Source organism: Podarcis pityusensis (assembly GCF_964106645.2).
Source record: "Podarcis pityusensis genome assembly, chromosome: 5".
Lineage (NCBI taxonomy): Eukaryota > Metazoa > Chordata > Lepidosauria > Squamata > Lacertidae > Podarcis > Podarcis pityusensis.
The window spans coordinates 38,533,711-38,557,332 of record NC_138032.1 but is presented as its reverse complement, the minus strand read 5'-3'; the positions used below and the strand labels follow the sequence as shown (position 1 = coordinate 38,557,332).

At 44.9% G+C, this 23,622-nt stretch overlaps 1 protein-coding gene across 1 annotated transcript in view; it reads right to left on the bottom strand.

The window, feature by feature from the left end:
• Nucleotides 1–4,832: 4,832 nt before the first annotated feature.
• ETV5 (ETS variant transcription factor 5) overlaps nucleotides 4,833–23,622 on the bottom strand; it is a 40,826-nt gene continuing 22,036 nt past the window's right edge. The window contains exons 8-13 of the mRNA XM_081006696.1: nucleotides 22,826–23,082; nucleotides 20,050–20,115; nucleotides 16,333–16,401; nucleotides 15,715–15,884; nucleotides 9,006–9,107; nucleotides 4,833–6,988 (exon numbers count right to left, since the gene is read on the bottom strand). Of these exons, the coding sequence (XP_080862822.1) occupies nucleotides 6,767–6,988; nucleotides 9,006–9,107; nucleotides 15,715–15,884; nucleotides 16,333–16,401; nucleotides 20,050–20,115; nucleotides 22,826–23,082 (886 nt within the window). The 3' untranslated portion in view covers nucleotides 4,833–6,766. The remainder of the gene's footprint in view (nucleotides 6,989–9,005; nucleotides 9,108–15,714; nucleotides 15,885–16,332; nucleotides 16,402–20,049; nucleotides 20,116–22,825; nucleotides 23,083–23,622) is intronic.

Here is a 23,622-nt window from a genome sequence, read left to right as displayed (position 1 = left end):
GGTTGAGGAAGCCTGGCCTACACTGATCAGCAGCAGCTTTCTAGGATTTCACACAGAATATTCTCACAGCTAGCCAATGTTGAAGAGAAAGATTTGGAAGACAGATTCTTATGTTCTCATAACAGAGTTAGCACAATGACAACTGCTCCAAGCACATTAAAACTTGGTTAGATTTTCATTTGTCCTTATCCACCTTTAAACAAATAATCCCCATGAAAATAATTAGGTGAGAATAAATCACGGACACTTAGCTTTTGCAAATAAGTGAAGATTTTTACTTACAAAGTTTCAGAAGTTACAGCAAACAAGTCTCCGTCCATTGGCAGTAAAATGAAGAAGAAAAAGGTTCCAAACTTGAAAAGAACTTGGTTTCATTGCAAAAATGGTAATGCAATCTTTGACTTAGCAAAGTTGCAGGCTGTAAAAATCTTTTTTGGAGAGATTCAGTTCACCTGGTGTTTTGTGTAGCTCAGAGCCATGCTGCAGCTCCAGCTTGTTCTGGGAAGTAGAAGAGAGAGCCTGCGAGAGCAGGGAAGGAAAGGCTGAGTTTGCTAAACTCCACACATTGGCAGCTTGAGCTCAGATTAACATATTCTTGAACGCAAATGTGAGTCGGCAGCTGTATAGCACAACACCAGGACCTTCCACATGCCACGCAGGTGCTTTACATGGCTTTTTATTAAATGTTTACTCAAATGTAAGCCCAACTATGCTCTATAGATATTACTCTTAGGTAGGTGTGGATAGAATTGCAGCCTTCTTTAGTTTCATTTTCTCTTTGGCTTGTTAGCTGCTGTTAGCTAATTATGTTCAAGTAGAAACCTTGCCTTGTCTCTAGAAACTTATTAGCTCCAGGTCTATTGGGGTTTTGTGGAATTATTACGTCAGCGAGATAGAAAAGGTGGAGAAAAGGAAAAATTAAAGGGAGAGGGCATTATTAGCTTTCCACGTACAGCAATAGGATGATCTAGGAGGTACGGGAAGACTTTAGTAGCTGAAAGACCTTTCTGGTCAAGTTCCTATCTGGTTTCTAAACTTTTCCTAAAAGAATTGAGCAAGTGCTGAGCTCCACCCCCCCAAAAAAACATCCAAAGTTAAAAATGTTAGTCATCCACTGTTTCCCATATTATAACATTTTTAAAATGGTTCTTTGATTTTGTGCATGGCAGTAGGAAATTGGGGTTGCATTTTGGGTCTATTTCCAGGACTGCAATGAATTGTTTTGCAGAATATACAGTAGGTGGAGTTTAGTAGACTCACCTTATGATTTTTGTGTTCAGATTTCTTTATTCAAACCTGACAGGATTAAAGTGAATTTCTCCATTCACTTATCAATCTATATTGCAATATGCAGTACTGGAAACAGTAAATTTAGCTTGGGCAAGATTTTAATATTTATTATGCCTAATCAGCTCAGCCAGGATAAGTTTAAGTCATTCCAAATATATAAGTTAGTTTCTTTGGATAGAGTCCCATAATTAACATTATTTAGTTGAGCATGTTGATTTGGTTTCTTGACTTTCGGGTATTGAAAACTGCATGGAACTATTGAGAAATCACAGGCTTCCCAAACACCAACCTGTCTCTCTTGGGAGGGTATTTAAATTAAACTCAGGTTTTCTCTGTTTATGCCAGGGGTTGTCAACCCAGTACCTACTGGCACCAAGTTGCCTATGATGGCTTCCCCTGGGCAAGTCTCTAGTCCTAGAAAGTTATGGGGCAAAATGTGCAGGTACCTTCTAAGTGATTTCTGTCAAATGAGAGAGATGTGGCTACCATGTGTATTTTTCCTGCTGCTAAGAAATTCTCCCTCTTGCTATTAAACAGCAATGGCATCAGAATGTGTTGCATGTGTGATCCCCATAATCAGGACCAGCAAGACATAGCTTGCAAACTATGTTCCTGGTTTGAATCCTGTTTTTTTCTATCTTAATGTAGTTGTGCACAATGTTCCCAACCCTTACAAACAGCTTGCAGTCTTGGTTCAAAAGTGCAATTGGCCTGTATAATTCAAAAGACATGAAATCTGGTTTTGGAATGACCATCATCCTGGACCGCTTCCATCACTCTGGAATCCCACCACATCCCCACTATCCAGGGTGCTACTGGCCAACATCAGCCAGGATGGGAAACCCCAACAAAATGAAATTCCTACTCTATGTAATTTATTCATAGAGGGATGGAAGTTTCTTCTGCTTCTGCAACAGATTTTGCAAATTTGGATTTTGGGCTCTCTGAGAGTAAGGTAAAGGCAAGCCCTAGGCTCTGTGGTTTAACCCACAGCGCCACCCGCACCCCAGTGTCTCCGAGAGTACACTGCAGTAATTGTGAGGTCTGGTAAAAGCTCAGAAAATCACCTGGTCAGAAATTCTTTTACATCCCTCCCCCTTCAGTTTCTGTTGGCAATTTTGTTTTCTCAAGATCCTCCATTGCAATCTGCAGGGCCTTTGCTGCCAGTTGAAATTTTCTGTTGCTGCTTGAGGCTTATTTCAAAGGCTTCATTAGCAGCCTTCAATATGTGTTATTCCCTCCCTCCTCCTGACAATTCAGTTATTTTAGTCTCAAGGGGCTTTATAAAGCTAATCCATTGTGCTGTTAAATCCTGTTTCAATTGTCTTATGCACCATTAGGAGAAGCTGCATTCTCTGTCATCTTTCCCTAACTGGCAGCTATGGTGGGCTCTACTCTTTAACTGTGTGACTCAACTGCTGATGAAAAGGATGTCCACATGTCCTGTTTAACCCTGGACAGTCCTCCAGCACCTCTCCACAACCCAACAGTAGTTTGCAGTGATAGGAGATGACATCTCTGCTGCTTGTGGTTGGAGCTGAATGAATGATGGCTGTGGGGGAAGCATTGCTGGGAGCTGCAGGGTTTAAGCTTTCTTTTTAGAAAGTTTTTTTTATGTGTCCTGGAAGCTTCTTTCTTTTACGGCACTCAGGGTAAGGCTTTGGGGCTTTTTACCACTGGAGGGTTTTGGTCTACCTCAATCCTTAATAATTGGAAATTGCAATTTCATTTTTTAAAAAAATTAAAAGGACAATAAGGAAAGGGGAAAGCAGGAGGGGATGAGTAGCACACAGGTCACCTAATCACATTATACCTTGCCATAGGTATTATATTTCAATTTAATTATTTCTGCATATACTGTATATAGGCATGAGCACATTTTATGCAAAATTGTCTTTTGGTGATTTTCTTTCTTTTGTAAGCAATGAGAAAGTGGTCACTATACACAGAAGATTTAAAAAAGATATTCAGGCTTCTTTCTGCATCTATTCTCTGGTTAATCAGAATGTGCTTTCATTGGCAATGCTTAGGTAAAGTAGATTTTATCTCCTAGTTCAAGACAGAGCACTTTGCTCTAGCTGCTATCAGGCTGCTCACACACCATGTCTGTAATCAGCTGATGCCATTCATAAGGATTTAGCTGTGATTTCTGTTACCTTCCAGGGACTGGGAAATGGAATTTCTCCAAAGGCCGGAGAAAGCCCCATTCCAAGGGGCAAGGGAACAGGAGAGGGAGGGGGCACCATATAGGAAAGTGACCTGCTGCTAAATCCAGGTCATTGGTAAATATTGCTCATCCAATGATCAAGTTGGAATTATATTCTCCTCCCGATTGCAAGGTAATGAAAGCTGATACTGAAAGACCGTGCATCCAAAAGCTCTGCAAAGTCCATCTTGGAAGCAGCATCTGCAGGGAAAGCATGTGTCCTTTAGGCTAGTAGTGATTAACTGTTCATAGTTTATCAATTAATTGCAAGCACAGAAGTTGGACAGCACGTTATTGACAGGGGGCAGATGTAGAGTAACAGAAGCAAAAATTATAGGAAACTTGAGGCTTACTTAACCCTTTCCCCATTTTTAAGTGTCCATTTTGGGATCTGATCTCACTGCACCACTCTGTTTTACCCAGTTGCATAAGAGGCATCAATGTACATAGCAGCCTGCCCTTCTAAATAATATTTTGACTGAAGAGCATCCCAAGTGAGGGCCACCACTATAGTGCAGTGGGCAGTGTGTTATTCTGTCAGATTCAAAATGCTGCTCAGCTACAAAGTCACAGTCTCCAAGCCTAACCTATCACAGAGCTGATGTGAGGATAAAGGGGCTAAGGAGAACACAGCCATATATACTAGTCCTGAGCTCCTTCTAGGAAGGGCAGAATTAAAAAATGCAGCCTCTTTATTCCTGGGATTGAGGTGAGGTGGGCGTGACTGTGGCCCTCCAGATAGTGTTGGATTCCCAGTTCCTATTAGCCCCAGCCAGTGAGGAATTATAGAATAACATTTTGGAGGGCAGGTATTGTAGGGGAAGCTGTAGAAGTGCTAGCAAGGCGAGAACAAGAAGAAATGGAGGGCAAGAGATGTTGATTTTTAGAGGAAAACAAACTTTTGGGTCAAAACACCTTATGATAAGACATTCTGCGAAAACCGCTCACTTCCATGTCCGTTGAATATAGAGGTCCTTGAAATAGTGCTCATTTTGAGGAAACAATATTGCTTTCTTGAGGGACTGCAGCCCAGCAGGCAAAACTGAGGTGAAGGCAAAACTGAGACAGAACAAGTCCCCTCCCTCAGTGTGCTGTTCTGGGTTTTATTCCTGAGTTTCCCCCTGAGCCAATTTCAGGGTGTGTGAGGGGAACAAGAAGGGAGGAGGAAAGCCCCATTTGGAAGCCCTTGCATAGGGGCTCTGTTGTTGGGGTTTGTTAGGTGAATCCTGCCAGGGATAGAGCTCTCCAGAACTCCAGGAGCAGACAGGGCAGTGTCAATCCAATTCTGCGTGGCAGTGCTGGTAACACAACGGAATGAGAGGGAGCACACCAGCAGTGCCTGAACAGAAAGCAAAAATCCTTTATTGTACACAGTACAGAATGTAATGCAGCTTTGCAGGAGATATATAGCCCTGCTCAGGCAACAGTCATTTCACATCAATCCTCAGATTAACCCTTTCTGCACTATAGACTTCCCATAACCAATTAAACAAAACGAAACCCACTGTTTTGGTTAAGCCCTGGGGCATAATTTGGGGGTGGGGGGCGCTGCAGCTGACTTTGCTGCTGCCCTGTGCTTTTTTTGACAGGCCACATGATACTTTCTGGGGAGAGTTGCTGAGTCGTCTACAAAGAGTTAATCTTCATACTTTAAAAAAGAAGAAGTGAAGTTAGTCAAAAACCCAAACAAAGTTATCAAAGCAGAAAGAGAAATCCTATACAGCATTTACAACAAAAATTGGAGTCCGCAGGGAAAGATATGCATATTTGGGTCAAGAACGGTACAGGTGCATGCTGAACGCAGCTCGCAGCAAGAAGAGGGGGAATTTCTGAAGGATCCAGAGATGTTTTACATATAATGACCAACTCTGACCAATTCCCCTTCCTCTCTGATTTTTCTTTCTTTTTTTTTTACAAACCCAAGTTATATATATATATATTTTCCTTTTTAAAAAATCCTCTTAAAATATGCAACTTGCATGAACTGAAGGAGGGTAATGCAACTTACAGATGAAGCTAAAAAATATGTCTGTATACACATCTTGCATCTCTCTTGCTCGCAAGCCTAGGGAGAACTGGAAAAGGTAGTTCAGCTGTTACAAGACAATGCCGCCACACGGTCAGGACTGCCCTGCCTGGGAGAAGTTCAATGGCTGGAGCTGCCTTGTATTATATACATACAGTCCCCAGTTGCAGGGAAAGCCAAGCAGCCTGCATTTGCTGCTGCTGCTGCTGTTGCGCGGGAGCATACTCTGAATGCAGAGCACACTGTACAAACTGTCCTGGACAGCATCCACTGCAGAACAGCACAAAGCAGATATGCACATGGAAGGGCAAGGGACTCCACCTCCCCCCCCCCCCGCCGCCAAGCTGCAGCAACCTTCGCGTTGGCGCTGCTGGAAGCAAAAAAGCAGCAGCTCAGCTTTGCCAAAAGCTGGTTTTGCCTTAAGATACAAAAACCTACAAAAAACCTGGTTACAAATGTTGCCCCACAACATAAAAAGAGTTTTGGCCGAGCCCCCGACTTCCCCTAAAAGCAAGCCATCCATGCGCAGCCTTGCAACAGAGGGGGTGGCCAAGTGCCTGTGTGGCTCATAGGGATCTGGTAGGTTAAGTGCTGTCCTTTATGTTGGGTTTGCTTATTATGGACCAAAATTATTATTATTATCATTATTATTATTATAACACAAAACAAATAAAAATAATCAGAAGGAAAGGCTTCCTCAGATTGAAGAGCTGTCGACTGAGAACCCAGAGGGGCTGAGCTAATTCAGCCATGCCAGGAGAAGCGCCACACTAAGCCGTGACCCATCCGAAAAGGGCTTATGCTGCACTGGCTCCTTAGCATCCAGGAGCCCTTTCCATTATACAAGGTAGATACAAGGATTGGTGATTGTTACATAGCGTATTTTCTTGACATTTGCTAATCACACACTGTCTATTCAAGTCCTGTGAACATCTTTTTGTCACACACGACCCTAAGCAACCGGGCCCAGAAGACACCCCCTGTTGCAAGTCCCTCCCCAGCTGTTCTTCACGGTGGCAGTCGAAGCGATCCGCAACAGGAGGCCCTACTCACTAGCCATGCTACTGTCTGTCTTCAAGGTGGAGGGCCGTTAAAAGTATTTTAGGCTCTTCCAATAATATTTGCAAAGAGCAGTTTTATGAACAGCAGAAATTCTTTACAAAAAACAACAAAAACAAAACATTTTTGCCCTTATTTGTTGGAACCGGAGTCTCTTAAGGTCAGCATTCGAGCTGCCTGGTGAGTCAGTAAGCAAAGCCCTCGGCGTAGGGGAGGTTGCTGCAGTGATCCAGGTCCAGGAGGTATGCGGAGTTGTCTTCAAAGTGTGTCAGAGGTAAGGTGTCATCTTCATTCACATGGCAGTCTGGTTCAGCTTTTAAGAAGGGGCGCTGATTGTCAGGGAAGGCCATGGAGAAGAGGGCATCGGGGTCACAAACAAACTTGTAGACATACCGCTCTCCAGCCACCTTAAAAAAAGAAGAAGGGCAATACAGGTAAGGAAGGGGCAGGTATGTATGACTGCATATATGGATGGATGGTTCAATTGCCATGTGAAGATGGATTAACAGGCAGGAAGTTATGCAGGAGAGACAGGAAGTGAAGAGTCATTGTTATAGCAGTTGTAACATGTTCTTCAGGGGTTTCTTTCTAATTGTTACTGCCCTTTATTACTTTTCAGTAGCAACATAACTTCTCAAAATCTGTTGTGAAGAAAGAGTGCAGAGCATGTGCAAGCAAGCGCCTTTCAAAAACCCGGTTTCTTATTTTATCCTTTCTAGGATATTCATACAAGTCTGTAAAGCATTATAGCTAGGCTGTGTGAGAGCTGAGATTCTACAAGAACATTGCAGAAGTGTAGGCTGCAGTATATTAGTCATCATGAGAAAATCATTCTTTTAATTAATTTATTTATTTGAAGGATATTTCTAGCTCTTAAGCTGGCAAAAATAGACTCAAAAGTATGCCTGGTGAAATCTCAGAACCTGAGAGTGGGATGGGCAGGATATATACTGAATGAGGGCAAGGCTAAGTGTGGTCTGCCGTTGTGCAGGAAGATTTTTGCACAGGGTACACAAAGGACTTGCAATATACATCTTTCAAAAGGAATAAACTGGAGGAGGTGACATAATGTAAGGAAACAGGTTTGCTGTGGGGTTGGGGCATAGTTACTTATGTCATAATATATTTCTTAGTGTTTAAGGTGCCACAGACTCTTTGAAAAGCTTTGCTAAGGTGACAATGCAGAATTGGAATGGCAATCTCATAGGCTGCATTCTTTGAACAATAGTGCCTGCTGGGGTTCAGCCCATGTCACACAACCTTCAGAGAAGCAAAGAAAACAAAAGTAAGCCTTGACGAGCTACTTGGGAACTTCAAGTCAGGTTTAGATGTGGTGGAGTTTGTCAGTTTGCATTTCTTAGTGCAGAAAGTATTGATCTGATGGGTAGCGATCTTTCCTATTCTAATTAATTCAAGAGGGTTCTGGAAGCTTCTCTGTGTGAAAGAAACAAGCAGAAGGTTCATGGTGTTTGGGTTATTCCTTCAGAGAAGCTGAGTACAGCTGGCTTAAACTGGCTCTCTCTTCTCTTCTGTCAAGGTCATGCTGACTATTAAAAATAGACAAGAAGGAGCCTAGGTTTCACTTTCTCTCTTTCATCCTCCTGAGGTGGTGTTCTGTACATAGTATGTTTAATGTTAAAATAACTTATAGTAAGTCTAAACCTTAAGTTTAAGTTAAGTCCGCTGCAACTGGATTTCTTATGGACAGTGTCAATCCTCAATGCATTGGATTTGTGACCATTATGCTCATTTGCGTTTAGTAGCAGTAACACTCTGCTGGATGAACTATTAATTGCCTCTGGTCTATTTTTTGGGAATCCTGCAATGTGTTTTTACTCTGCTAACTATACACTGGAATCTGCCCTAGATCAATAGTGAGTAGAATGTCAATGACAGACTTCCTGCAGAACTGTAACTGATAAAGTGTTACAGACTTTGCTTTTAGACAATGCAGTATATACCTAACCAAGCGACTTCAAACATCAAAAGAAATACTACGGAAAAGGTCCCAGGGAGGGTACTGAGAAATCTCAGGTGCAACAAGCAGCAAGGAGTGGCTCGCAACAGTCATTAAACTATGTTCCATGCAACAAATGCAATAGATATTAGTGTGCTATTGGATGGAGGAAGAGAAGAATCTCCTCCTCACACACAACATAGTATTGCAGCTTTAGGACTGGGGAAATTAAATGTAGACGGTGCAAAGAAATGAAAAATCAATTTGCTTTTTTGCATGCTGTAAACTGATTGTCTGGAAATGCCCCAAGAAATGGTGTGTTGGCTGTCTTCCCTCCAATTAGGCAGATGGAATAGGAGGAAGAGTGGTCCTGAAAAGTAAGCCATAACTGTGCCAAAGACTGTTCCTTTACAACCACACAGCTCTCACGTACCAAGGATGTTCAGAGGAAGGAGTGGGCTGCTCACCTTTTGCATTATGCCTTTTTCATAGTAGTAGCGAAGAGAACGGCTAAGCTTGTCATAGTTCATTGCCGGACGATTCTTCTGGATCCCCCACCGACGAGCTACCTAAGAAGGTGAAGAATACAGCCATGAAGCTCTGCAGTGCTTGTCAAGTGTTTTGGCATATTGGTTGGAAAGTCTTTGCGATCAAGCCCCTCCCTCTAGAGGAGACAGAAATACCACCAGTTAAGGCCACAGGTTCTGAACTACTTGTATGCAGGCCTAGGTTGGGGGACTCAAATGGGGCACTGGGATCTTCCAGGGGGTCTTACCATGACACTTATGAAGCCACTGAGCCTCCTTGGCCCCCTTGGTCATGAGGAGGTGAGGGGCATTGCCCTTTTCTCCCTTGAAAAGCACAGAGTTGAAGAAGGAGGTTGGAAGAGTGATACTTCCCCCCACTGCCCCCTTCAGATCTATGTACTTTTCAAAGGCTCAGAAAAATTCTTCTGGATTCACATTTTACCCAGATCCCTTGGGAAAGCAAAATTTGTGCATGCATGCTTTCTTTCTGTTTGTAAAGAGGGAGGGGAAAGAAGTGGTGGTACCCATGGCAAATCGTTCAAAAATCCACATGTGTCCATAGGCCTAAAAGACTGGAGGAACCCCCCCCCCCACTTAGCACATAGTTAACGATTCTTGGTGCTTCACAAAGTCACAGACAACCAGCCAAACTTTGCTGGCCAGGGCACAGAGTATCGGCCAACAGACCATTAGCATGTCACACTTTTTGACTTCAATGGAAATCATAGCCAGCAAGGCATGACCAGGAAACCCAACAACGTTGCAGTGAGTGTGTTCCTAATGGGTTGCAACTCAATTCTAATATGATTCTGGAGCAGTCGTGTGGCGGGGATTACTCATTTTAGCTCTCTTTGGGAGCAGGTTCTGATGACATAAGCCTGCTGCCAACCAACCCACTGTTTCCCAGTGGATTTCTGGAATGGACAATCTGCAAGGCACTCAGAGAAGATTAATGGGATTTCCTTGCACTAAGTGCACCGAAGCAGCTTGCATCCACCTGAGGCATCGCAAAGGCCCAGAACAGCAGTCCGAGCCAATACACAGGGTGTTTCCAGTGGCCTCAGCAGCTAAGCAGATAGCTACATTCGTATGGTGCACCCAGTCAGTTTGGTTTTTCATCAGAGCAAAGAAAGAGGAATGGAGATGCAAGGATAAATGAAATAGGTACACCATGGTCAGAGAAAGCAGCACCCTGCCTCACTGCAGCTCCAACACAGAGAAAAGCATCTACTTCCCACTACCTGCCTCTCTGCCCCTTCTCCATCTATTACAGGATTTCAATTAAAGCTCCAGGAAAACCTCCAACAGAACTGAGACCTTGTTCCCCTTCGCACTTAGCTTTTTCTGTCCTGCCACCCTGAGCACAGCTCATCTCTCGTACCCTGAGGAGGAACATGTCTGGAGCAAAGCAGAGCAGCATGCATACTGCAGCGCTTAGCAAGTTCAACAGCACACCAGTTGCCGCAGTGACAAAAGGAAGAAAAAGCACAAGAAGCTCTGCTGTGTTGTTTTAAGGCAACAGAGAACAATAGGCTTCTCAGTATCGCGGGGGACGGAACCTCTCTTAACAGGCTCCAGGATGGAAGCATGTTTGGTTACATTTTGCATGTTCAGACACAAGTTCTTTGCATATGGATGTAACGACAGTAAGAGAGCAGAGAGTGCGTTGCCAATGCACAGATTCCAAGCAGCCCTGGAGTTGCTGTTACATAATCATCTCTCAGCACACGGGCTTTGATTACGCGGTAAGAGCTTCCTCTTGCTGCTGCACAGCAGGGCACAGAAAGCCACAAACTCCTCCAAAGCCCCTCATCCTCTCGCTGCACCATAGGGTCAGAAAGCAAGGTCTCTTAACAGCCTTTTGATCATATAAGAGAGCCCACTTCCATTTACTTGGGGCAGACTTCATTAAGAGGAGAGGCTTCAAATGTCTAAAGCTTTTCACCTTGTGTGCGTGGGGAGCAGGGCCCTGCAATGTGGCTGTGCATCTCCCACTTGCGCTCCTCTGGCCTACTCGCCAAAGGAAAACTGCCAGACAGCGCAAGATTCATGGCTCAAGCATTTCCAGATCAAAGCTGTGCCTTTTCCTAATGGAGAGGGAGTGAAACGGCCGACTCTCACAGACCTCTGACTAGAGGGGGGGCTGCCAAATTGTTGTTTGAAAAACCACAATTTCCATGCCGAGTGTACTGTATATTATGGATAATTACCCACCATGCACTGCCTGGCTCAGCTGTGCAGCTGGTTTCAATTATTAGTCAATCAGCTTCCTTCTCTGTATCATTCAGCACAACCCAGCACACCACAAGATTCCTCTCGGTAATTTCAAGGGTTTATTTACAAAAACCAGTGTCTCCACAGGGCGACGACAGAGCAAAGCCTACTCAGCAACAGAGGGAATTAGCAGAAAGCCTTTCTGCAAGGCACAACCAAGTGTCTGGAGCTTAATGAGAAAAGTGGGGCGTGGGGGGGGAGAGGGGGATGTGGTAGAGGGGAAGTAGGGGGAGAGAGAGGGATGAGCCAATACGAATAAAATTGGAAGCATAAGAAATCCATCGCTAAAAATATATGTGTTAGGAAGCTCATATGTGTAATGGCAAAAAATAAGATGTGTTATGTTGTCACAAAGTAATTTAATACCTGCAGTGATAATGCATAATGAACAATATGAAAGACAAAACGCTGAAAATACAAATAGACAAAAATACAGCAGGATCGCCGAAGAATGGATGCTTTTGAATTATGGTGCTGGAGGAGACTCTTGAGAGTCCCATGGACTGCGGGAAGATCAAACCTATCCGTTCTGAAGAAAATCAGCCCTAAGTCCTCACTGGAAGGACAGATCCTGAAGCTGAGGCTCCAATACTTTGGCTACCTCATGAGAAGAGAAGACTCCCTGGAAAAGACCCTGATGTTGGGAAAGATGGAGGGCACAAGGAGAAGGGGACGACAGAGGACAAGATGGTTGGACCGCGTTCTTGAAGCTACTAACATGAGTTTGACCAAACTGCATGTTTGACCAAACAACTAAATAACTAAACAACAACACAGCAGGATCATGTAGAAACCAAGATCAAGGTCTTACTATCCAATGTGAGTCTCTGTTTCCTGATTTCATGGCTATGAAATGTTTTCTTTGTGTTTTGTATCAATCTCAGTCTACTTAACCAATTTAGGTTATCTTTATTAATGAAGAAGCACATCAGCAAGAAAAATAAACACACCAAACTGTTAATCAGTGATGGTGCTTCAGGTATTTTACCTTTTAAAAAAGGAAGTGCATATCCCCAGTCATTGAATATGACCTGCAAAAACAAACTACTCTTTCAAACTATAATGAAAAATATTGTTATAGTTTATGATTGCTGCAGAGCTGCAAAATTTGACATGCTAAAAACACACATTGCAGCCTCTCTAAGAATGCTGAGAGCAATACTTTTCAGCCATAACTGATTAACAAATGGGTAGCTTCTTTTTGGCCTTCCCACTGATACGTTTCCCATGAATAAGAATTGTCCGAAATGGGTGAATGAACTAGCCTCCCATCAGCATTTTTTCAGAACATTGAGAAAATAGCTCAACTGCATTGATGGATTTCTGAACAATTCTATCCCTATGAGGTCACTGTATATCTTGGTCTTCCATTTATTTTATATTTCCAGTGTCTTTATATTTTGTTCTGCTCACTGCATATTATTGCTGCAGTTTACCAGTCACATGGTGGACCAAGAAGCAGAGCTGTTTTTCACATTGCAGTGTTTAGCTTTATATTTATTTGTTTAAAAGGGGGTAGACTTCTTGTGCCTCTAGTTATGAGAAAAGAAACACATTATCTGCACCTGCTATCTGGGGAGCTGTTATGGAAAGCCAAGTAAGCTGTGCCAAAGGACCAGGAAGAAAACAACATGCAAGAAATGGATCTTGGCTAGACTCTGTGTTATGTGCTGTCTACTTTTTACATTTGCAAATTTTGATTGCTTTTTATATCGTGTACATTTGTAAAACTAAAAACAACTCACCCACAACTTTCCCTAAAAGCTGATGAGAAGCAAACAGCAAAACAAAAGAACAAAAAACATAAACAAAGCAGAAATTGGTATGGAAAGAAAAGAAAAGGGTAACGGATAGCTCAGCGTTAGCACTCAGCTCCTGCAGGTAGATGGTGGGACCTACATATCCCCAGCGAGTCCCACACCCAGACCCTTTATCATCCAAAGATCAGAATCCAGTCCCAGAATATGTGCTATATTTCAGAGAAGTTTCATGAAATCGGGGAAATTTTCCTGCTCTAAGCTTGGAGCTGGTGGTTGCAGGGGCAGAAGATAAACCCTGACTCCCCAATGGCTCAGAGCTTTGGGGTGTGTGGAGGCTGGCTCTGCCAATGGATTATATGCCACTTGGTTCTACTCAAAAGAGACCCACTGACATTAACGAACATGACTTAGATCCATTAATTTAAATAGATCTACTCTGGATAGCAAGGAACACGGGTGGCGCTGTGGGTTAAACCACAGAGCCTAGGGCTTGCCGATCAGAAGGTCGGCGGTTCGAATCCCTGCGACGGGGTGAGCTCCCGTTGCTTGGTCCCTGCTCCTGGCAACCTAGCAGTTCGAAAGCATGTCAAAGTGCAAGTAGATAAATAGGCGGGAAGGTAAACGGTGTTTCTGTGTGCTGCTCTGGTTCGTCAGAAACGGCTTAGAAGCGGAAGCTGTAAGCCGGCTCCCTCGGCCAGTAAAGCGAGATGAGCGCCGCAACCCCAGAGTCGGCCACGACTGGACCTAATGGTCAGGGGTCCCTTTACCTTTACCCTGGATAGCATTTAGTTAGGTACTTTCCATCTTGGATATGGGAGACAAAGGCTTGCTATAGTTCTGCACTTGCACCCACCAAGAGTAGAATTCAAACAAATTTCAGGTTGGGGCTGGGGAGAGTGCAGGGTTCATCCCCTCTCCTCTGTAGCTCCAGGTTCTGAAGGAAGCCTCAGGCTCATCTTGCACATCAGAGCCCGCCTCACATTCTGCACTCGGGCCTCCCTCGCCATGAGATTATCAGACCAAGACTGCAAGTGGAGTCCCACAACTTCCTCACCCCACCTGGTTCAGAGTCAAAGCCACTTTTGAGAAAGTGTGCAGGGGCCCCAGTGTGAACTGAACAGAGCATTCTGTTGAGTCAGGCAGTGTCTAATAGGTTGCAGTTGTGCTCCAGAATCAGAGCCTCATACAAGGTGCATTGTGTTTGGTCTAATCCAATTGCATTTTATCTCTAATAAGGTTATAAAACCACACTAGCTGGACAAGATCTTCTGAAGACGGAAAGACAACCCAAGCAGTTAAGACAGGGAGCCATTGCTGGCAAATAATCAGGCCCAGGAACGGCCAAACTAAGCAATTTTGTGCTCAACAGGTTCAGCAAGAAATGTGGAAGCAGAGCCTTGTGCCATCTGCTGCTCTGCAGTTTCCCCATCTGACCTTAATGTGGACCGGGAAAGAATGAACAAGCAAATAATGGCTTCATTTCAGATGTTTCGGACTACAATTCCCATCATCCCTGACCACTGGTCCTGTTAGATAGGGATCATGGGAGTTGTAGGCCAAAACATCTGGAGGGCCAAAAGTTGCCTATGCCTGATTTACAGCATCTCTGCCCACTGTTGCAGCCCTGGACATTGAGCCCTGCCACCTACAACTTGGAGTAAGTTAATAATGAGGACTCACGAGAGGAGATGGATGTACTTGGGCCCTTGCCAAGTTGCCACATGAAATGCCTGCATAGTGCACCACTGCTCAGCAGTGAATGAGGCAGATTTGGAAGTTTCACTGGAAGCACCAACAAGAGGTACCCTGTTTATGCAGTGTGCAAAAGGTGACATCGCACACTTCTACCATGGGTAGATATAGGAACTGTCACCACATCGGGTGCTGATGCATCTCTGCATGAGGGCAATGCTCAGCCAGCATGGCACACATCATTGGTATTTTCTCTCGGGAGCACTTGTCATGCCATGTCCCTGCCTCAACAGGCATCATTCCAGGTTGGGTGCGCCAGTATCAGTGAACTGCAGCCACTGTGTCCCACCAGGCTGACTTACAAAAGCTCCTGAACAAGCATCTGGGTTGCTGGCTACCTGTGACTGGTCCTGAACCACTGCTATTCGATTCTCAACATCAGTCATTTTAGACAGAAAAGGATAGTTGGGAAGGAATTAGGACAAAACCACCAACTCTTTGCAATCTTTCTGGTACATGTCCAATTTTAGCAAAAACACACACACCAGTTTCCACCATAAGGCCAAAGTCATCACCAGCCCTACTCCACAACCTCTGTGCCCCCTTCAGTTAGCCAGACCCCAAACCTTCCCACGCTGGCAGGTCTCTCTTAGTGCTACTAGGCCCTCGGGTTAAGTGGCTTGGTCCAGAGGTCAACAGAAGCTAAGCGGCAGCATTTCACATCAGCCAGCCTAAGGTCTCATCCAGCCCCCTTCTCCCAGTGACACTTTCATTCGAACTTCAAGCATTTCATCCTCTGTTACATTCCAGTAGCTTCCAGCCATTCTGTCAGCTGAAATTAAAACCTTTTGTTTTGACAGTCAGTAAATTAAAAGTGCAACCGTCACAGCCATTTTGGAGGCTCACTCTCAGATTTCTTTTACCTCTTCTGGCTCAATCAGCTTGAACTCCATGCCCCTGCCAGTCCAGGCGATGAAGTGAGCATTGGCTGGGTCGTCGAGGAGTGTGACGAGGAACTGCCACAGCTGGAGTGACCCTCGCCTCTGGTATGGAGGTCCTTCACGATATACTGTGGGTTCTTGCTTCACTTTACCTGTTCCCAACAACGGAAACACACACCAGTTAGAACTGACACCCCAAGTGCTCAACCTATCGCCTGCTGCAGTTTCCATTAACTTCTGGATGTCTGACAGAAGCCAGGTGAGCGAGGAAGTGGCTGCACATCTGGCTGCGGATGCTTCTTTTTTTTTTACTCCTCTCCCCATGAAGCAATATGCTATATAGGCAGCTGAGTATGAAAGCAACTCTGTACCTGGCTGGCAGCACTTCCTTCATAAGCTTTAGCATCCAGTTGATTGGCACTTAGCTCCACTCCTGGAGCCCTATGTCTTGAGGCAAATTTCCCCATAATATTCAGCACAAACGAGGTAGATCTTATTGAAGCCCATGGGTGAATTGGCTAATTAGTGGCCAATTCTGACCTCTCTAGAGTTCTGCAAAATCTCTTCACCCCAGACAAACCTAACCGGACAGTCCCTTACCTTCCATCCTCTCTGGTACAACACAGGTGTCATCAAAGTAGAGCCGGGCATCTTTCTCATAGGGGAATCCTAGGAAGATAAAATTCACATCTATTAGCTCACCACAAATTCTCTGCAATGTATTGCACTTGCTCATACACACGCATACACACACACACACACACACACACACACACACACACTCTTAAGCTGTTCCTTCCTGGACGGTTTGATTCGCTTCACTGCATTGCTTGTTGGCAGCAATGGCAGCTACTCAGCCATTCATTAAAAGCAACAGGTAAGGCCTTGAAATGCTTATTTGCAAATGTGCCAGCTGCTGCTTCTGCCAACTCCATGGGCTTGTCCAGACAGAAAGTTCCCACATAGTTGGTTTCACACAGAAGTGCTAAACCGCAAGTGGAGCAAAGAGTACTGCAAACAAAGTACTGAGAAGCTGGTTTTCTTGCATTGCAGTCCTTCACTTGAACTCTGTCACCTGCAGTGCCTCTCCCCATCCCCAGGCTGGCATTTAGACTGGCTGGGACAAGCATGGGGGTCTGCGCAGAAGCACCCCAATGTTGCTTGCAAGAGTATCAGCATGTGTGACACTCAAGAATACCTTAAAAAACAAAAAATCTAAGAACTTCCTAGGGTTGCTTTTTATCCTTATTGATTGGATCTGACCAAACTAAGGATCTGACCAAACTCTGAAGCAGTTTAAACTGCTTTTTAAAAAGAAAGAACCTTCCCATGTGCTCCAACTGCACTGGTTAAGTCTCACCAAATGTCTACACTGCATTTCATCATATCACTTTAAAGCTGTCAACAGACTTCTGTGTCCATGGAGCAGCTTCCCTGTTATGACTCTTGTGGGTCTAGTTCCAGTTCAGGACAGACTGCAGGATAGCTGTGCATTTGCAACAGAGGGCGGGATACGCAGCAGCAGCAAAACACTTTCACTTTATTTTCCTACTTTTAGCCATTTCCACTATTCAACAATTTTAACAAACAAACACCAGTGGCTGTATTTTTATTTATTTACTTAACTACATTTATATCCCACTTTTCCTCCAAGGAGCTGAGAGATGGGTGACTGGCTTTATGGCTGAGTGGGGATTTGAAGCCCAGTCTCCCAGGTCTTAGTCTAACACTCTAACCACTACCAGCCATGATGGGTAAGGCCTGGAGGATGAGTCAGGCTTTGCCCGTTTTGCTCACTGATGATACTGGACTCTCCATTCACCCACCCCCTATGATCAACTTGCAAGTGCTTTGTCAGTTCAAGTGAGGCGATGTGTAACTGGATCCACCACCTGCCTTGCCAGAACACTTGCAAACTGACTAGAACAGGGATGGGAAAGCTGTTGGACCTCCAGCTCCCCATTGGTCCTATCCAGCATGGCCAATAGTCAGGGTGATGGGAGTTGTAGTCTAACATCTGAGAGGCCTCCATGTTTCCTATCCCTGGACTAGAGAGGGAGTAAGGGATCCTGTTGTAGGTTGCCTCCTCCATACAGATCCAAGAAGCAGTTTAAAGGATCCGATCCTGAAGACTACAAAAATGTCACATGCCTTATTTGGAAACTGGTTTGAAAGCAAAATCTTTCATTGACATGTAACCTCTAGTTCTGTACTATGAAAATCACAATCAACAACTATAGATCCACTATCCTTCCAGCTATGGTCATTATCACAGTTAATGTGACATGAAGGAACGCTTCACACAAATATGATTTGTGTGTATGTGCAAACCGCTTTAAAAAGGTGACAAATACACATGGATCTGTTTTGCCACATTTATCAGCTAGGCCAGTGTGCTGGGACTTGATTTTGTTTATTACAATTATTTCCTATGTCGCTTCAATCACAGGTGGCATACGCAAAGTTCCCAGGCATTGAGTAGATCCAAACCTCCTTGGTATTTTATCAGCAAGATAGCCATTTTCAGTACACAGCATGGAATACATGCAAACTTCATGCCAGTGTAGGAAATCTGTCACATGTGGAAGAGCCCTTGGCTGTCATCGTAAGGGCAGTGATTATTAGATGGACCCCCTCCATTCAAACTATGCCAAAATGGGCTTGCTGCTTCAGGGTGTAGCTACTGAGTTTAAAGATAGTTCTCTCCTGCGTTATCTGTATACATGTGAGAGAGACCCTTCTTGCTCAGATAAAGTTCCACTGAAGTCAGGTGTTTAGAGCCACGGTTGCAGCTGGCATTGCCACCTAATGTGCCAAAGGAGGAGGCAGGAAGGAACTTTGTGGGTAAAATGGAACGAGCCATATCTGTGTCCAAGGAAGGAAATGGGTGAAAGAGATATTGAATTTCTGACAGGCCCAAAAACAGCCCTGTCAATCTACTTGCCATGCTGTGAAGCTCCCATCAGGCCCAACAAGTATGGCCAATGGCCAGAGAAGATGGGAGCTGGAGTTCAACACCATCTGAAAGGCTACAGGTTCTTCACTCCTGCGGTAACTCGACCTTCTCCAACCTGGTGCCCACCAGATGTTCTACAACTCCCATCAAACCCAGCAATTAGTCCCAAAACATCTGGAGGGCATCAGACTAGGGGGAAGCAGAGTTACAGCAAATCAACAAAGACTTAGCAGGAGGCAGATAACATCACAATCTGAATAAAACTGGCTTCCCCAGTCCATTTAAAGTTATGGCATAAATACATAATTAACAGCTGCAAGATGACATACTTACTCTTGGCAACTGCCAGTTTTCTGCTAGGGATGGGTAGGAGCACTTACTATCTGTGAAGATCTAATACAGAACTCAGCGGATTGAAGAAAGCTCAGCGTGGCTGAATTTTGTTGCTGAGACAATCAGTCTTTTCGATCAGTGCTCAATGTGGGTTGATCTTCCCCAGAGTTTGCTGAGCAATCAGTACACCTCAATTAGGGCAGTGAGTTTCACAGCTCAAGAAGAGTCAGGAAAGAGCCATAAAGACAGGCTCAGAGATAGTAAGAGGAAGAAGGGAAATGCCTAGAGCACAAGGAAGTCTCTGGTTCAAACCTAACCACTGAATTCACTAGGTGAGCGCCAGTGTGGTGCAGTGGTTAGAGCACTGGGGAGACATTGGTTCAGATGCTCATTTGGACCAGTCGCCAACTCTTAGCCTAACCTACCTCACAGGGTTGTTGTGAAGCTAAAAGGGAGAGGGGATCATGTAGACACCACCTTGAGCTCCTTTGAGGACAGCAAGATGTACACATGATAAACAAAAATGAACAAGTAGTCTTAGGCAAAGCCACTCTCTTGCAGCCTTGCCTCCTCCATCATATAGCCCTAGGCTGCTGTAAGGATCACAAAAATAAAGACCTCTCAACACCCTTAAGCTCTGTAAAAATGCTTGAAGTGTCTTGCTATTATTAAATTTCCTGGCACCAATTCCCTTAACGTCGTCTCTTATGTTACAGCAAAAGGGCCTCTAAGCAGAGGCATGTAAGCCAGCACTTCTGGTTTCATGGGAGAAGGCGTTTCCCTTTCACTTCCTGCTGGGATAATCACATCTACATTCCTTTCCATTTTACTTCATATGTGCATAGACATACATAAGCATATACATGTAACTCAGCCTTGGTCAACCTGGTGCTGTCCAGATGTTTCGGACTACAACTCCCATCAGACCCAGCCAGCATGCTGGCTGCACCTGATGGGACTTGTAGTCCAAAATTTATGGACGGCACAAAGTTTGTGAAGGTTGCTGTACATCCTGACTCCCCACTTACCATCATGGCTGTTGGGGAAGTAGCCTCCTCCTCCTCTTACATATGCTGATTGACAGTTAGGCACTTCTGAAATAAAGATGGAATTGGGGTTAACACCATCCTGAACCAAACACACTTCACTTCTTCTCCAGGTTAAACAGTGGACAGACCAATGAAGAAAATCCCCAGCGCACCAATGTCTAGGTTTGCAAGATTCCACTTGACAGTTTCTCGGAAATCCAGCATTTATTTTTACGATTCTCCAGTAATGCTTCTCTGAATGTTTCGCAGAGTGCATCCTCCATCCAGATTGGAAAGAAATGTATTTCTGCACCATTACTTTTGAAGGCTGCAATCCCAAACTGGGAGCAAGCCCTACTGACAACCATGAGACTTGTTTCCAAGTAAAAATATATAGTGTTGCACTGCAAGGCTTTCCAAAGGCTTTCTAAATGTACCTTGGAGTGGGCCCAGGTGGGATTTAAAATCAGATAGAAACCATGCACAAATTATTATGCATCCAATTTCTACACGTCTGCAAACCCCACAAACAGAAGGAGGTTCTGTGTAAATTCTCTGCGGCTGGATTCTGATAACAGTCTGTGCTACAGAGGCTGCGGCAAAACTCACCAAGTGGAGACCCTGGTTATCTGTAGAATCCAGCTATGTGGTGAAGCACGTTTTGCCTGGCCCCAACAATCAACTGTAGATGCATAGCAAGATTCGCATTTCTGTGTGCCAAGATCCTATAGGCTAAAGTGATTCATGGATGGGAAACCTGGAGCCCTCCAGACATTGATGGAGTGCAGCTCCCATAATCCCTGATGGTTGGGGCATGCTGGCTGGGGCCGATGGAAGCTGGGAGTCCAATGACATCTGGAGAGCAACAGGTTCCCCAACACAGTTCTACATGGTTTTAAGGTTGGCACACAGACTACATAGGTAAACCCATTGTGCCACAAATGGTAGTCTGGAAGCAATCTCTGAAGTGGAAGACTGGGCAATGTAGTTATCCAAAAACAAATATATAATTTTTGAAGGTCTGATCTTTCAACATAACTCACATCAGCAAGTCAAAGTAGTAATGGAAGAGAAACCTGAGCATATGGTCCAATCCTGTCTACACTCCCTGCTAGTGGCTCTCTAGAATCTGAGGTAGAGGCCATTTCCCATCACTTACAACTGAATCTTTTAACTGAAGATGGCAGGGATTGAACCCATGACCTTTGCACACACAGCAGGTGCTTTGCCACTCAGCTACAGCCCCTTCCATGAATTTCCCCTCATCTGAGAGGTGCAAACTATTTCTACTCTTCTGCCACCTACCTTTTTTTTTAACCTACTGGGATTTGGCATCAAGAGACAAGATGAATCAACACCTAAATAGGAGATGACCTGAATTTGTGGGCAATAATATGATCCCTTGAAAAATCAGGTACATCATATTGTTCCTGGAAGCTGTAATACAATCCCCTTTGCTGCTGCAGCTGTCTCTCCCGAGAAGGCAAAGCCTTTCCAAGAGCATGTGAGAAAATAACTTAATGAACCTGCAGGAGAGGTTGGACACACTGAAAAAGTCAAGCTTAATATTTTGCATTCCCTCCGATAGCACGTGAGAAGCAGGGAAAGGGGGGGGGGGGGAAGCCTTTAACTTTAGATCTTTCCCCATCTGTTCCACCCTGCCTCCAAGAGGTCACAGTATTTTTAGGCCTAAGGCGATTTGCAGATATGTAGTGGGCCCTGCACCAACAGCAGCTGCACAATCTAAAGTGATCAGGCGCCCCCTCCTCCTTTCCCCCTGCATGTCCCAAGGTGAGTGCTCAGCTGCAGGTTCACAGCTGCTCCATGGAGCCGGTTGCTTAACGCTAGAGCTGCCAGAGAGAAGATGGGAAAGACATAGAGCTGCTGCAGAGAAAGGTGAAAAGCTGCCTTCTCTTCCCTGCTCCACTTCCCGCACCAGTAATGCCTTTCAGATTATGGAAGCTTAGTTTCTCTGCTACATCTGTTGAATGCCTGATTTTAACATTTGTTTCCCCCCCCCCCAAAAAAAGCCAGAAAGAGATAATCTAACATTCTAAGTAGGTTAAACGCTGCCACAATAGACAGCTGCTCCACCCTCTCCCTTTGCTAGAATGTGAAGAAAACAGCGGAGCTTTAAAGGAACAGGGAAAAGGGGTGGGGTTTTAGAAAACTAACAGGCAAAACATGGGAGGAGCCTGGTGGAATGTCTAGAACAGCCTTTCTCAACCTGTGGGTCCCCAGATGTTGTTGAACTACAACTCCCATCACCCCTAGCTAGCAAGGCCAGAGCTCAGGGATGATGGGAGTTGTAGTCCAACAACATCTGGGGACCTACAAGTTGAGAACCACGGGTCTAGAACAAATGCATACTGTAGGTGAGACATCATAACCACGCAAGGGCTCACCGGTGCCTGCATTATTGCCAAGGTAGAATGTATTCTCCAAACTGTTGGGTGATCCAACAAGCACAACAGAATTTATTCCATACTCCAAGGACTGCCTGAAGATTGGACCACTGGCTGTGCCAGGATAAGGAACCTGTGGTTCTCCAGGTGTTGTGGGACTCCAGCTCCCATCAGCCCCAGCTAGCAAGGCCAATGGTCAGGGATGGTGGAAGACAGAAGTCCAACAACATCTGGAAAGCCACAGCTTCCCCCATTCCTGGGCTACAGAGCGACTACTGTTCACTGAAGCTGCTTTATGCACTTGATGAGATGCAGTGGGACCAAGCCAGCCTTTGCATGTGGCTAAGAGGGATTCAAGCGAACTGACTCACCTGAATCAATGCAGTAGTCCCGGGGCTCTTGCTTGATTCCCATTGGAGACTGGAACCCATGTCTTGGGGGCCCTGGAATGCCTGGGACCCCGTGATCATAGAGCGGGTCGTGGTATTCCTGCTTGAATCCCTGAGGAGGATGGGCAGCTGCTGGAACAATAGGCTCCGACATCTGCCTGTGGTAGACAGGGCGACTGTCCCCAGAAAGTCCTGGCTGAGGATATGGGTGGCAAGGTTCAGACATCTGTCTCTGAAACCTTGGTGGAAATATGAGGGAGAGGGAGAGAAAGAGGGAGAGAGTTATAATCACAGTTAACACACTCCAGACCCAATACAGCAGGACAGCCAATGTGGTACCTCCAGATGCTGTAGACTACAACTCCCATCAGCCCCAGCTAATATGGCCAATGCTGTTGGGAGCTATAACATCTAGAGAGCAGTGCCTTGGCTACCCCCATTCTACAACCTTCCTCCAGGCTGCACTCCCCTGAAAAGGGAGCAGTTCTGATGCTGAACTTTCATTTCAGATGCAGAATCATTTCTTCAACAGCCCACCATACGTAGCTTACAGAAATCCATATTTAACACCAATAGTCCTGTGCACTATAGCAACAACCATCTGTTATGAAGGGGTGGAACCCCAATTGGGGTGTCTGTGATAGCATGACCCAACTGGAGGCATACAGCCCTGGCTGCATGGATCATTTTGTGGGATAACAAGTGCTCTGAAAAGGAATTTTGCAGCAAACGGAGCTGCAGGCTGCTAGAGAATAGCTGTTATGGCACTTGAGGATGTG